This window comes from Neophocaena asiaeorientalis, unplaced genomic scaffold (genome assembly GCF_003031525.2).
Source record: "Neophocaena asiaeorientalis asiaeorientalis breed wild unplaced genomic scaffold, Neophocaena_asiaeorientalis_V1.1 scaffold437, whole genome shotgun sequence".
Classification (NCBI taxonomy): domain Eukaryota; kingdom Metazoa; phylum Chordata; class Mammalia; order Artiodactyla; family Phocoenidae; genus Neophocaena; species Neophocaena asiaeorientalis.
The window spans coordinates 3573700-3587417 of NW_020173375.1; the positions used below are offsets into that span (position 1 = coordinate 3573700).

The window sequence follows — 13718 nt, forward strand, 5'->3', positions numbered from 1 at the left end:
CAGTGAGCGGCAAAGGTGAGATAATATGTTGGTGGGGGAAGGGAGTGGATGACACCCCACAGCGACTGACCCAGGGCAGGCTTTCCTGGCATCACTGGGCTCAGGCAGAGCAGATGCGGACAGTTGGAGGACAGTGGGGAAGCAAGAGCGTCGGGGATGGACCAGGCTCCCAGCTGGAGCAGGAGAAAGGGCCTGGGGACCAGCCCCTACCACTGTCCTGCGACCACTCCTTCCGCTTCTCCCCCCTCCTCCCTCCTCGGTTCTGTCTTCCCTGGGTCCCTGGGTGAGGCCCAGGTGACTGAGCATCCTCTGGCAGAGGGAATTAACACACTTAATTAAAGTGTCCAATTAAGAGCTTTACATATTTCTTAATTACCGCCTGAGTCTTTGGGGGGATGGTTTGAAATGGGATTTTCACGTGTTTCCACATTTAGCCTATGGTGAGCCAGCCAGCCGCTCAGGGCTCAGGTAGGAGCTGGCAGAGCCCTGTTCTGCAGCAGCTCTTCTGAGCATGAGGTGGCAGGGTGGGGTGTGCAGCAGGAGCCCGGTGCCCAGCCCCCCACGCTTCTCCACCTTGCAGGAGGGCAGGGCTGGGTTTTCTGGTTTATGAAAATAGAACAAAAGGAAACAAGGATCAGACAGATGAAGCTGGTGTCTCCAGCTGTTTGTCTTATCACCACAGGGCCTGGGGGCTGTGCACCTCATGGTCAGGCCAGGAATGGGGGACTTTGTAGGCAGGGAGGTGCATGGGACTGGTGGAGCCATCTCCCCAGGCCCCTGCAGGGCAGGGACACTGGACCAGGAAGGGACTGGCCTCCTTCCCAGCACTCCCCAGCATTTCCCATCTGTGTTCTGGAAACTGAGCTGGTGGGACACCTGAGTTAGCTGGGCCCATCGTAGGAATGGGTTGCTGGTCTAAGCCCTGGGGAAGCAGATTTGCCTTTTCAGCCCCGAGGGCCACCTTGTGACAGCTTTGGACCTTCTCTGACCTGGGCAGGCTGATGGGGCTATGGGCCAAGAATGCAGAGACCCTTTCCCTGGCATGGGGACTGCTTTCCTAAAAACACAAGTGTCTGAGAGGTGGGCAGCCCGCCAGGGCAGCCTAGAGATGGCAGTGAAGTCTGCTATATCTTTCCTGCCTGCCACCCTGGGCCCAGTTCTGTGACCCCGAGGAGGACCAGGGGGGACTCCACTGACCATCCAGCAGCGCCCCTGCGCTGGTGTGGGCGGCAAACGTGAGTGAGCAGCTGGGCACAGATGGTGGGGCAAGGTTTGGGTGTGGCTCGGTGCGGGGGGACCCCAGGGGTGGGGCACACGCTGCCGGGTCTTGGCCGACCCTCTACCAAGTCTCCAGCGAACTTCTTGCGCTCTGCCTCACATATTGCCCCATTTCTGGCCCTCACGGCAGTCTTTCCACCTCCACCCTCACCCGCAGTGGAGGTGACAGGGCGGAGAGGGGTGCTTCCTGGAGCAAGACTGTGTCGGAGTGGGAGTCTGGGTGCTCACAGCCCACTCAGCTGTCAGCCTGTGGCCCGGGCCCCAGCCATGCCCGGGAACTCTCATAGGCACTGACCCCAAAGCCCTGGGAGTCTGGCTTCACGTGGCAGCCATGGTGAGATGTGGGTAAGGGACAGCTGTATGCAGAGCACACCTCAGCCTCACATCACCAGACCCCTCTGGTCCCTCTCCTGGGAATGCTGTCCCCCTGATGCCTTGTCTTCACCAGTCAAGACCCAGCCCAAATGCCACCGCCTGCAGGATGCTTCTGCAATTCCCCAGCAGAGAGTGGCCTTACCTTTTTGTTGGCCTCTCGGTACCCCCTCTCAAGTTGCCTCACATCTTAGGTGTTTGCACCTGAATCTGGCTCTGCCACTGGGTGAGGGCTGCTGTAGGGCAGAAGGACATCTGCTTCTCACTATGAATTCTGGGCCTAGCCTGGGCCTAGCACAGAGTAAGCCCCCACTGGGTGTTTGTTGAATGAGTAGAGAGGCCTCACGTCCTCTGCGGCTACCTAGAAGCCACCTGAATGTACAAAAATCTATTTGCCTGGGGCCTGCCACTGAGATGGGGACTGGGGCCCATGGGAGGCTGGTGGAGTGAGTGGCCCCCATCGGTGAGGTCCAGGTGGGTGCTGCTAGCTGGCTATGAAGGGCCACCTTGCACTGGTTGAACTTCCAGGGTGTGTGGAACCGAGCTCATTGGGACAGCCCACGGGTTTGCAAGACCTCTGGGCCCGAAGCTTAGATGTGGGTAAGGAAAGGACTGTTCCGTGGTGACATCATTAATGGAAAATAAGCTTAGATCCTCAGCTCATGAGGTTGCATGATTATTACCCATCATTATGTAATGATTTTTTTCTGAATGTAGTGCTGGTATCTGTGCTTTGGTCTGACAATTTTAAAGAAAGCTTTTATGGGTGACCTGAATCCAGAGTGATGACTGGTGTTTGCTTCTTGTCCAGTTCGCTTGGGCTTAAGGAATGGCCCCATCGTGCCAGGTGTCAGGGAGGCATCCTGGGCTCTCCTCTGAGTCTGACCAGTTACTAGGTCCTGTCACTCTCCTCTGCTCCCCACTTCTCCCCAGCGCCACTGCCTATGCTTTAACTGAGATCCGCCATCCCTCGCTGGATTCCTGCCCCCAATCTGGCCCCTGTAGGCCCTTCCCCACTTAGAAGTGTAAGTTTTCTTCCTAAAGCACAGAACTGTTGCTCTGATTACCTAATACTCTATAACAAACCACTCCAAACTTAGTGGCTCAAGAGGATGAAAATATTTACCTTGCTCAGGAATCTATAATTTGGGCAGGTCCTAGCAGGGAAAGGGTACCTCTGTTCCACTTTGATGGCTCCAAGGTTGGGGCTCGAGTCATCTGAAGGCTCACCCACCCACAGGTCTTCTGGCTGTTGGCTGCTGGCAGGAGGCCTCCGTGGAGGTTCTCCCACATGTAGGCTGCCTTGGGCTTCCTCACAGCATGGTGGCTGGGTTGAAGGGCTAGCTTCCAGAGTGTGAGGGAGCTGGAGCATTCCAGACCGAAGCAGTGCTGCCTTTTCTAACCTCGCCTCGAGTCACACACGGTGCCATTTCTGCCACAGTCACGGGCCCACAGATTTACCTCTGGATAGAGTGTCTGTGGTATATTGTAAGAAGAGCACATGGTATGGGGCATATTTTGTGAGCCATCGTGGCCATCATGAGCTGCCACACCTTTCCCACCACCTCTTTGCTTAAGACCCTTCGGGAGCTCCTGCCACCCCTGGGAGAGAATCGTGCTCCTTGGTGTGGCCACATGGCCTGGCCATCTAGCCCCTGGCCCACCGGGCTAGCCTCTATCTGTCCGTCCCTTCCCTTCCTCTACAACTGGCCCCAGAGATGGATTTTGGTTTAAATCAACTCAGTGACCACACGTAGCTTCCTTGAACAGTGCTTGTCGTTTACCCCTCTCCTTACACACCTGGTCTGGCCCCATTTTCCCTGAGCCAAAGGACAGGGGAAATGACCTTGACCTTGTTGCCTCCCATCTCTTTGCACAAGCTTTTTATCTTCCTGCCTGTGTGCATTTGCTCCTGCTGTTCTCTCCGCCCGAAATACCTGGACTCCTCTGACCCCCGCTTCCCACAGTTCAACAGCTGCCCTTGCAGCCTTCCTGATGCCCAGACCCCTGAGCCCCCCGCCCTTTGTGATCTCCTGCTTTGCTGCTGGTCAGACCTTCCCATAAACCAGCGCAATGTCATTCGTGAGGTGAGGTCTTTGGCGTCATATCTGGTTTTATATGTCAGCTCCACAGCTTCCCAGCCATGTGACCTTGGGGATACGAACCACCTCACTGGATCATGATGAGGATTAATGAGGAAACCTAAGAATTTCTTGTCTGGTGCTGAGCAGAATCCCAGTAAGAGTTAGTGTTTCCATTCCTTCTTTCTACAGGCTCCTAATAAGTGCTCAGGAATGCATTTTCTCACCCTCATTTGGGTGAAAGAGGGAAAATGTCTCCCTGCGTAATCATGTGGGATTAAACCACCAGAAGATTATAAGCATATCACTGAGCCATGAGCAGAGAGAGAAAAGCTCAATAATGATTGCCTGCTTATTTTTAATAAAATCCTTCCAATAGAGCTGAGTCTCTGCCCTGGGAAAGAGCTCCACGTTGCTGCAGTGGTGTCGGAGAGCAGTTGTTAGAAGGGCAGTGGGACAGTATGACCTTGAGAACAGGGCTGTGTGGGAGGACGGCCCTCCCACAGGCTGCAAGGGGCCTCAGAAGGGCAGGGGGCCTCAGGGGGAGGGTCTCCCACCCCTCCCCCCGCCCAGCCCTGTCTGAGCTGCTTGAATGCGCTGTCCTCTTGGACCTCCCCTTGGCTGGCCCAGTGGTGGTGCCCTGTCAGTTGACGGCTCCAGCTGTCGCGCTGCTCTTTGCGGTGAGACGAGAGTAGCCAGGTAGGTGGGCTGTGCAGGCTCTTCATACCCAGGTTCCAGCACCTTCCACCCAGAGCAGTTGTTGAGGGTGGGGTGTGGGGTCAGGAAGTGCGTGGGGCGGCCCCTTTACGCAGCCAGCTCCTTTACGTGATGCCAGGGCAGCAGTGGGCGAGGGGCTCCTTAGTAAAGCTCTGCCTCAGGGCCCTAGGGACAAAGCATGGAGGCACCTTTCCTGCTGTTGGTGCTGCCTAGCGTTGCCTGGGCTCTGCTCTGAGGGCTGGTTGGTCCCTTGCAGGCTGGTGAGCCCCACCCTGGAGCCCTGGGGCCATGGGTCAGGGTGGAGGCCTGGCTCAAGTTGGGGCCGGGGCAGGACACACCAGCCATGGTGTTGAGGCACACTTGCCAGCAGTAAAGGGTGCACACTGAGGCCACGGGGAGGGTGAGCAGTTAGAGGCCTCTAAGCAGGGAGGCCAAGCTGACAGGTTCAGACAGGGTCTGAGCCATGTTGTCCTGGCAGCCATGGAAAGAATATGGGTGGTCTTGGGGAAGCTCTGAGGCAGGGAGGAGGGGGGCTTCTGCGCTGAGAAATGAGAAAAACCACCTAGAAGAGTGGGAAGAAATCATCCCCTTTTGATAACGAGGCTGTCATTCAGTCCAGGCCTCAGTTGGTGTGCTGGGCCCCAGGTGTCCTAACCCATCCATCCTTGCTTTGCTGAGCCCTCCGTTTGCCCAACCTGTGCCTGAATTCCCAGTTTCTGGCCTTGCAGGTTGGGTCAAGCACTGCCTGAGTAGGGAGAGGCCCTGCCTCCAGCCCATCCCAAGAAAAAGGTGCCTTGACTTGGCAAGGCTATTCCCGGAGCTCCGTGACATCTACAGTGGTGGCAATAATGACCCAGCAGAATCCTGAAACCCAGCATGACCCAAAGACGCTGAGGAGCGTCAGGGATAGGAGCTCAGTCCCTGGGCCGACCACCTTATCCTTGCCCTGCTCGGCTCTGGCCCTAGGCAAGGAGCTGTCAGCTCGTTTCCCCTTGTATAAAATGGGGGTGCATGAGTACCTGCTTCAGGGTTGGGGACTAACCAGGGTGGTCTTAAGGGCTTAGTACAGCGTAGCTGCAAACACAGAAGTCCTGCAAGCTTCAGGTAGGCGGGTGTCCCGTCTCCTCTGTTTACTGCTGTCGTGTAAATCTGTGGCTGGCACAGCCTTGGGGTGTGCCTGACGCACTCCATAAATACAGGGTTCAGGTGTTGCCTGTTACGGTGACTGTGAGAAAGCTCAGAAAATATTGGCACTGGCCAGGACCCCACACCTAAAAGTTCCTCCTGCACAGTCCCAGGACACTACTTGTTTCTTTGGCATTTTCTCCTCCCACCTAGCAGTCGCCCTGCAAGCCACTGTGAAGCCACTGGCAGTGGCTGGCGCCCCAAGAAGGGGAACTTGGCAGAGAAGCCTTGCAGGGCTTTCTGATCTCTCAGCTCCTCCGTGAACCTCCTGTTCCTTTAGTGGCTTTTGGGGATTCCGCTGTCTCTCCTCCCTGCCTGCTCAGCTGCCCCAGGGGAGAGCCCGCTGGAGAAGAGGACCGTGTCCCTTTCGCCAAGGTGTGAGGTGCTGTGTGTCACCACAGAGGGGAGCTACCAGTGGGCCCTGCAGTACCTCTCTTCCTGAGGAGGAAGGAACTTTCCATTGTCTCCTGGAAAAGGAGGATGCCGTGCGCTCCCTGATTTCATCCTCCTCCTGCTGGCTCGGGTTGCTCCACTTTTCACTCTGTGGTCGGTCCCCCCTCAGCAGTTCCCAGCCAGGCCTTTCTGTGGCCTCAGAGCCTCAGAGCCAATCCTCCAGGTGTGGGAAGCCCCCACTTCTCACCTTTGTGTGAGTTTGAGTGGAGATTTAAAGCAATTGGAAAGTACTTTACAGATTTAACTTTTAGTAGAAGCTCAAAGGGCAGTTTCCAGGTAAACGTACAAGTGATCCTGGGTGTATTACTGCTCACCCCAGAGATACTGAGAAGAAAAACGAGGCTATTCTGACACCAGCGGGTGTACTGCAATTCAGTCCTGGTGCTATGCGCTCTGAGCTGGTGTCAGGCTGCCCAGGTTTAAGGGCACAGTCCCCAACTAGATTGCCACCCACCTCAGACGCAAGCTGTAAGTGGGGTCCCCAGGAGCAGTCGCACTTCTGACCAGCTGGCTGCAAATCTGGGGGTGCCCACGACCCTCCTCAGGTTCCATAATTCACCAGAATAACTCACAGAACTCAGGAAAGCACTCTACTTACAGTTTTAATATGAAAGATACAAATCAGGAACAGCCCAATGAAGAGACGCGAAGGGTGAGGTCTGGGAGGGCCTGGAACCGAGCAGTGTGTCTTCTCCCCGGGGAAGACAATTGCCCTTCCCTTACAAGTGCTGGCTGTTGGGAGAGGATTGCACTCACCTGGTGCACTACTGAGGCTTCCGAACTGGAAAAGGACTTTTCCCAGAGGAACCCCATTGGGTTGCCCTGCTCCGTCCAGGCAGTGACCAGCCACCCTTCCAGGCCCAGCCTGTGGACATCCCGTCCAAGAATCGGGGAGAGGTGGAATGAGAGTTCTTGGGCGCTGGCTGTCTTGCGTGCCCTGCCAGAGTTATCTGTCTTCAGCAGCCCGGAGCACAAAGAGCTCTGAGCTAAGCTCAGCTGGTCCGGTCCCCCTCTGAGCCTCCCAGGGCCATGGCAGAGACTTGGTGGGACGGAGTAGCACTCCATGCTGGGCCTGACCTAACAAATATTCCTATCGCCCTTCTTTCCCACCCAGATGCTCACAAATGCTGCAGCAGGCATTTCCGCCACAGCCAGGCCTCAGGGGACCTGCACAGGGTTAGGTCAGAAGCCAAACCCTGCAATTTGGGAAATTAGCAGCATTTATAGGATTCCCAAGAGACTTCCTGGTTCTTTTAGCCATACCAGTGGTTCTCCATTGGAGGTGTTACTGCCCCTTAGAGGGCATTTGCAAATATGCAGGAGAGTTCAGGCTTGTCACGGTGACGGGGGATCCTGAAGGCATTTACCCAGCAAGGTCCGGGGATGCTAAACATCCTGCCAGGAGCTGGACAGTCAGGCACACGTTATGAAAAATAGTCCTGCCCAAGAGAGACACTGGGGAGTCATTTACTTCCCCTGCCCTCTGGTTCCTCATCAGTGCCCAGGCTGAAATAAAGGAGCATGTCTCCATCCTAGCCTGTGACCAAGGGCAAGGCAGTATTTCCAGGTGAGCGTGGGCCCATGTGACAGAAGCATCTTGTAATGCACACACTTGCTCGGATTCTTCATGTATGGCTCTTGCATCAGTTGGGCTCTTATGGGTCAAGGAAGACTTGGATTTGGGTGGTAAGAGTTCACCGGGCGGGGGATGCCTCCTCCTTGGTGCCTGGCAGGAGCGCCACCGCAGCCCACCCAGTGTAGACTCGGCTGCCTCACCTCAATGTCCCTCTCTGGGGGTCCCACCTCCCACTTCTGTTTCTGCTTCTCATCTTTTCCTCTGGGCTTTTTTGTTTCATTATCTGTTTTTGTCACATGAAATGTGTTTAGAGGAGCCTAGCTCGGATCACGGCTAAACCCCTCTCTTCTTGTTGTTTTACAGTCGGGAAGACGTCTCTGATCACGCGGTTCATGTATGACAGCTTCGACAACACGTACCAGGTGAGTTCCTGGGTCCCTGCCCCCCACCAAGCCCCGCGGTGTTTGCAGCCTTGACAACCACCTGGACACCATGCCAGCCTCCCTCCCAGGGTTGCTGATGCTAGGATGAGAGTGGGGCATTCCTGGGACCTAGGGCATCCATCTTGCCTTGGAGGAGCTTCCCATCTGCACACTGGTCCCAGCCCGGTAAAGACCCTGGGCCCTTCTGAAGATCCAAACCTCAATAAGGGAAATGTTTCCAGTAGAGAAAGGACACCTTTCAGTCTGTGTTCTCTTGCCCCCCATGGCAGGTCTAAACCATGACAGTGTTTGGTTTCTTGGGGGCATCACCATGTGGAGGAGGATGGGCAAGAAGCAAAATGAGGGACGTGAAAGAGCAGTAGGAGAACTTGCTCCTCCAGCGTGGCTGTGTGCTGGACCTTCGTGAGTGCATACACATGCACACACACACATGCACACACACACGCGTACACACACACGCCCCCGCCACACACCCACACACACATGCCCCCCACGCCCCCATGCCCCCCCCACGCACACACACACATACATGCGCACACACACGCACACACACACCCACGCCCACACGCGCACGCGCATACACGCACACACGCACACACACGGTTGCTGGGACACTTCCTTCCCTGGAGAGGCTGGTGTGATGGGCCTGCACTGCTCTACATGGGCAGGAGGCTGGATAGAGTGACCTGTGTGCTCCTGGCTCTCAAGGGTGTTCTGCAATCAACCAGAGGTGGCTCCACGTAGCCTAAGGCTGAGCTCTTGAACGTCAGTAACATTTCACTTTCCTGTCACCGCTGATGAGCAAATGAAGTGAATTTCCCCTGCAACTAAACCTGTTATCACAAGGCACCAAACTTAATCATTTCAACTATTTTTAAGAAAAAATATATTGTTTTCTTCCTTAAGACAGACACAAATAATAATTCAGTTTTCTAAGCCAGTGGGTTCTGTGAGATAGTAGTTCCAAGGGATGTTACTGGATGTTAGTTCCAGTAGGTGTTATTTGAGGGAAAAAAGGCAGGGAGAAGGGTTTGGGGCTTAGGGAACACTGGTGAACGAAAGTAAATCTACTTTTCTACTGCAGGACTTCTCAGGGCCTTTTACTACATCAGTGTATGGTTTTGATTTGCTGAAAGAGAGATGTAGTGTGCAGGATCTCCCAGATGTATTTGGTCATGGAATCCTTTTGTCATCGAGTCCTCAAAGGATAAATATTTATAGAACACACCGGGGACTGCTGTGCTAAGAGGCCTCCCACATCCCGGGACCTACAGAGCCTGCAGAGCACAGCCCACCACAGATGACAGTTCTGTGTCTACTCTTAGTCTGTCTGTCTCACTCTGGACCAGTCAGCACCTTTGCCTCATACACAGCTCCTTTCTCTGCCTCCCTCTAAATCCCTACTTTTCCTCTGCTGTCATCTGAAATACCAGATAACTAGTGGACTTGGTAAGAATTGACCGAAGGGTAAGGACATGGGGGCCCCGAGTGATGTACACAGCCTTGGACATCTGCTCTGGGATGATTATCTCAGCCACACTTTGTCTTGCTTGGTACAGGCCAGGCTCTGTACCACGGCAGGCTTGCAGAGCCCTCTCCTCTCTGCAAGGGGAGTCCTACTGCGTCGCTTTGCATCCGAATCACAGCTCTAACTTCAGTTCTTAAGTCTGACTTGGTATTTGCAGATTTGTGTGTGTATTCATGTGCATGTGTGTGTGTGTCAGTGAATGATCTCACAGATATTGATTATTTGATTTTTCAAATATTAAGTTACTTATAATGCTTCTTGTTGATGTCCCATTGATAATAAGTGATGCCCTTGGCTGGCTGGTGTTCTTGGCAGTGGTGGGCAGTAGAGATGGCCTCAGAGCCTTTGCAGTGGTCTTCACTGGTGTGGATCAAAGCCTCAACTCCTCCCCATGTCGTTTGAGTCTCCAGTGTCACCTCCTATGGCCCACTGCTTGTCCCATATCCCGTGGTCCAGCGGGCCTGCCTGCTTGCTGCTCCCCACTCAGTGACACTGTCCCACTTCCATGCCTTGGCTCATGGTGTCACCTCTGCTGGAATGCCCTTCCCTCTTCTCTCCTCTGCTGTGGAAAATTTCTCTGACTCATCAAGGCTCAGAGCACATGTTTGTCTGTGGTCAGGACCCTCCTCATGCTCTGCACCCCTCCACGGCTCCATCTTCCCTAGCACACTGTCCTCAGGGCTCCTTTGGCCTCCCAGCCCTACAGGAACTCCTACTGCTCTGGCTGCCGGATGGGCTCTCAGCTTGGCTGAGGCCAGGACCCCTCGGATCCACCTCTGCATTCATGGGTCCAGAGCAGGGGCCTGCCCACAGCTGGTGTCAGCTGGTGTCAGAATCCACCACAGTGGCTTCAAGAGGCTCTGTCTGCCTTGGTTTTTAGACTCCATCTGACTGAGCGGCCACAGTGGCCCAGTGTCAATGTCCAGTGTCCTGGCAAAAAGTGAAGAAAGCCCAAGTCCCTCCCCACTGCAGGCTTCTCTGACTTTTTTTTTGGCTGCAGGTAGAATTTCTCTCCCAATACCCTCTAAGATGGTAGTTAGGCTGGGAGGCTGGGGCTCCAGTTGTGTGCGCACACAGGCCCATTTTCATGAACTCTCTGGAGATGGAGAGGGGGAAATGTTACTTTTTCTTAACATGGTGGCAGAGGCACTTGGGAAGTAGACAAGATGCCCAAGGGCCCCGGGGGATGTTCCCAGTTGTGCCCCCATATGCTGACCACTCCCCAGCACTGCCCACAAATACCCTGTGTACCAACCAGTACAGCCCAGCAGAGCGCCCCTGTCCTCGCCTTGATTGGCTGAGGTGCCCAGAAAGTTCCCAGGGCAGATCCACCGCTCCACCCCTCCCATCCTTATGTGTGTCTCTGGCTCTGTCTCCCGCCCCCTCCCCTATTCACTTATTCTGACAACGGATGTTTGTCAAGTGCGACTCTGTTTGCAGAGAAGTGGGAGAAAATGACCTGGCCACAGAATCTGGCCCTGCCCTGAGCTGGGCATGGAGGGTAGAGGAGGTTCAACCTCATCCTGGGTGGCAGTGAGTCCTCCCTCTGTCTGGGGCTGAACATGCCCGAGGCCCCAAGGAGCTGGCATGAGGACCTGGGCACGCAGAGCGCAGTTCCCCGCCAGACCTCTCCGGGGTCCTGTCTGCCTGGCAGGCCCAGGGGAGATGCTGCCTTGTTGACCCGTGGCCTTGGGAGAGCAGGTCTCCTGCCGCCTCCTGCGTGGCATTTCCCCTGCACACACGTGTACCTTGTTCTCCTCTTGACATGTGCATTCCCCAGCCTCTCACCACCCACCTGTCACCCCATCTAAATCCACTCACTTAAAGAAGCAAAAAGTCAAGACTTACAGCCTGGTGAGATTCGCGTCTGCAACAATTCTCTTGTATAAAATCCCAACTAAAAAATGTCTTTCAAAATGCACTAAGAAGAAACCCCTGGTACCTGCGCCATGATGAGATGTGGCCCTCTCTGTGGGCCAGACCCCCTTTCCCCTCCCAGTGGCCAGTGAAACCCACCTGTGGGCCTGGCCCTTGGTCCACCTGTTTGAAACCTGCACTAGAACCAGAATGGGAGGTTTCAGCCCCCCAGGTGGTGGCTGTGGGTGAGAGGGGAGAATCTGGGAGCAGCCCTCTTCCTGGGGTTTCTCGTGGGTCCCCCATCTTGGCCGCACGTTAGCATTACCTACTGGGGGGATGACTGGAGATGCACAGGCTGGGTCAGGCATTAGCATTTTTAAATCTCAGAGGTGACTGAGATGAACTGATAACCAAGGCTGGAGCCCCCGGCCTGTCCCTAGACCTCCCACCACAGCACAAGTTAGGAAAGCAGCCAGTGGGTCCCAGCCCGCTGGGGCTTACCTAGGTGCTCCTGGGAGTGTCTCTGGAGGACTGCACTGGAGCACTCCCTGGGTCCCACGGTGCCTCCGGGAAGGGGACAGCATGGCTGTGTCCACTGTGCCCTCACAGGCCGAGGGACTGCCTGAGTTGCTGTTAGCCCCTCAGTGATCTGGGGGCTTTTCTCTCTCCCCGCTAGCTGTGTATTAGTTTCCTGGGACTGCTATAGCAAATTGCCACGAACCAAGTGGCTGAAAACAGCAGAAGTTTATTCTCTCACAATTCCAGAGGTTAGAAGTCTGGAATCAGCAGAGCCACGCTCTCTCCAAAGGCCTAGGAGAGAATCCTTCCTACCGCTTCCAGTCATTGGATTTAGGGCCCACCCTAAATCGTGGATGATTTTTCATCCTGAAACCCTTGACTAATTACATTCACAAAGACCCTCTTTCCAAATAAGGTCACATTCTGAGATTCCAGATGGACAGAATTTGGGAAGAGGACACTCTTCAACCCACTACACAGTGTCCCAGCACCTCCCAGTCTGATCCCACTGGGGACTCCTCCAGGCTCCAGGCCCCTCTGGCACTTCACGTGCTACTGGCCCAGCATCTGACCTGGGGAAGCCATTTCCCCAGGAGCCTATCTGGCAGCAAGTCTTTTTGTTCTTACAGGGCTTTTCAGAATGATCAGATGTTTCTTTATGTAACATTTGTAAGTTGATTTAATAAAGTAAGTAGTTTCACTGGGGCCTGGTCATTGACGCCATGGAGCTGCCCATCTGGCTGCTCAGTAGCCCCCAAACCAGCACCTGCCCCACCCCGACAATTCACCCCTGCAGCACGGGCGGCCTTTCAGGGGAGCCGAGCTCCTGCTGGGTCCCACAGCAGCACATCCCAGGTGCTCAGGGAGGGGGCGTTTGTGATGACCATGGTATGTGAGGGGTCGTCCGTGTGGGGCTGGACGCTTTGAAGTCTCTCTTTCTGGGGCAGCGAGTTCTGCTAATGCTTGTCCAACCAGACTCAGGAAGGTGGTCTGGAGGCTGCCAGGCTTGGGCAGCCAAGCCCTACACCTAAAGTGTCTCCACATCGCCTTCACTGGTGGGCCTGAAGTGGGCCACAGTGAGGAAGAAGGACCTGGGGATGGGTCAAGCCAGAATGTCCTCCTTGGACACCCAGCCTCACACTCATGGGCGCTGCTCTCTGATCCCCCCCCTGCCGGGGCCAGGGAAAAGGAAAGGCCTGGGGACTTGGCGGTAGGTTGCTGATGGCACTGAGCACCTTTCTGTCAGGGGGTCACTGTGAGGAGATGAGTGAGCCCACACAGAGCCCACAGCAGCCAAGAGAGACCAGGAGACAGGGTTCCTTCTGATAGGTGGGGAGGGGCCCGGGGCTCCACCTTGAAGAGGAGGTGCAGCCAGTCAGACGAGTGGATGGGTCGGCACACAGGGTCCAGGGGAGATGGCTTTTGTGGCCACAGCATGGAGCACTAGGTCAGCAAGAGGCAGGAGTTTCAGAGGAGCCACATGGTGTGCTGCAAGGGCACCGGGCAAGGCAGCTGGGCCCTTGGCCTACGGGGTGCACGGCGCAGCATCTGTCCCATCTGCCAGGGTGTGTGTGCACATCGTACTGTGCTGGGCACCCAGCTCTGAGGGCAAGGTCCAGTTGTGGGGTGGCCAGGCTGCAGCTCTGCAAGGACAGATCCTGGGCGGTGGGTGGGTAGAGGTGAGGGGGTGGGCCTCACGTGGCCGCCCT

General features: G+C 55.4%; 1 protein-coding gene across 2 annotated transcripts in view; it reads left to right on the forward strand.

Moving 5' to 3' along the window:
- Nucleotides 1–13718, forward strand: part of RAB6B (RAB6B, member RAS oncogene family) — a 52782-nt gene that overhangs the window by 17728 nt on the left and 21336 nt on the right. For both annotated transcript variants that reach the window (XM_024746245.1, XM_024746246.1), the window contains exon 2: nucleotides 8026–8084. In XM_024746245.1, the coding sequence (XP_024602013.1) occupies nucleotides 8026–8084 (59 nt within the window). The remainder of the gene's footprint in view (nucleotides 1–8025; nucleotides 8085–13718) is intronic.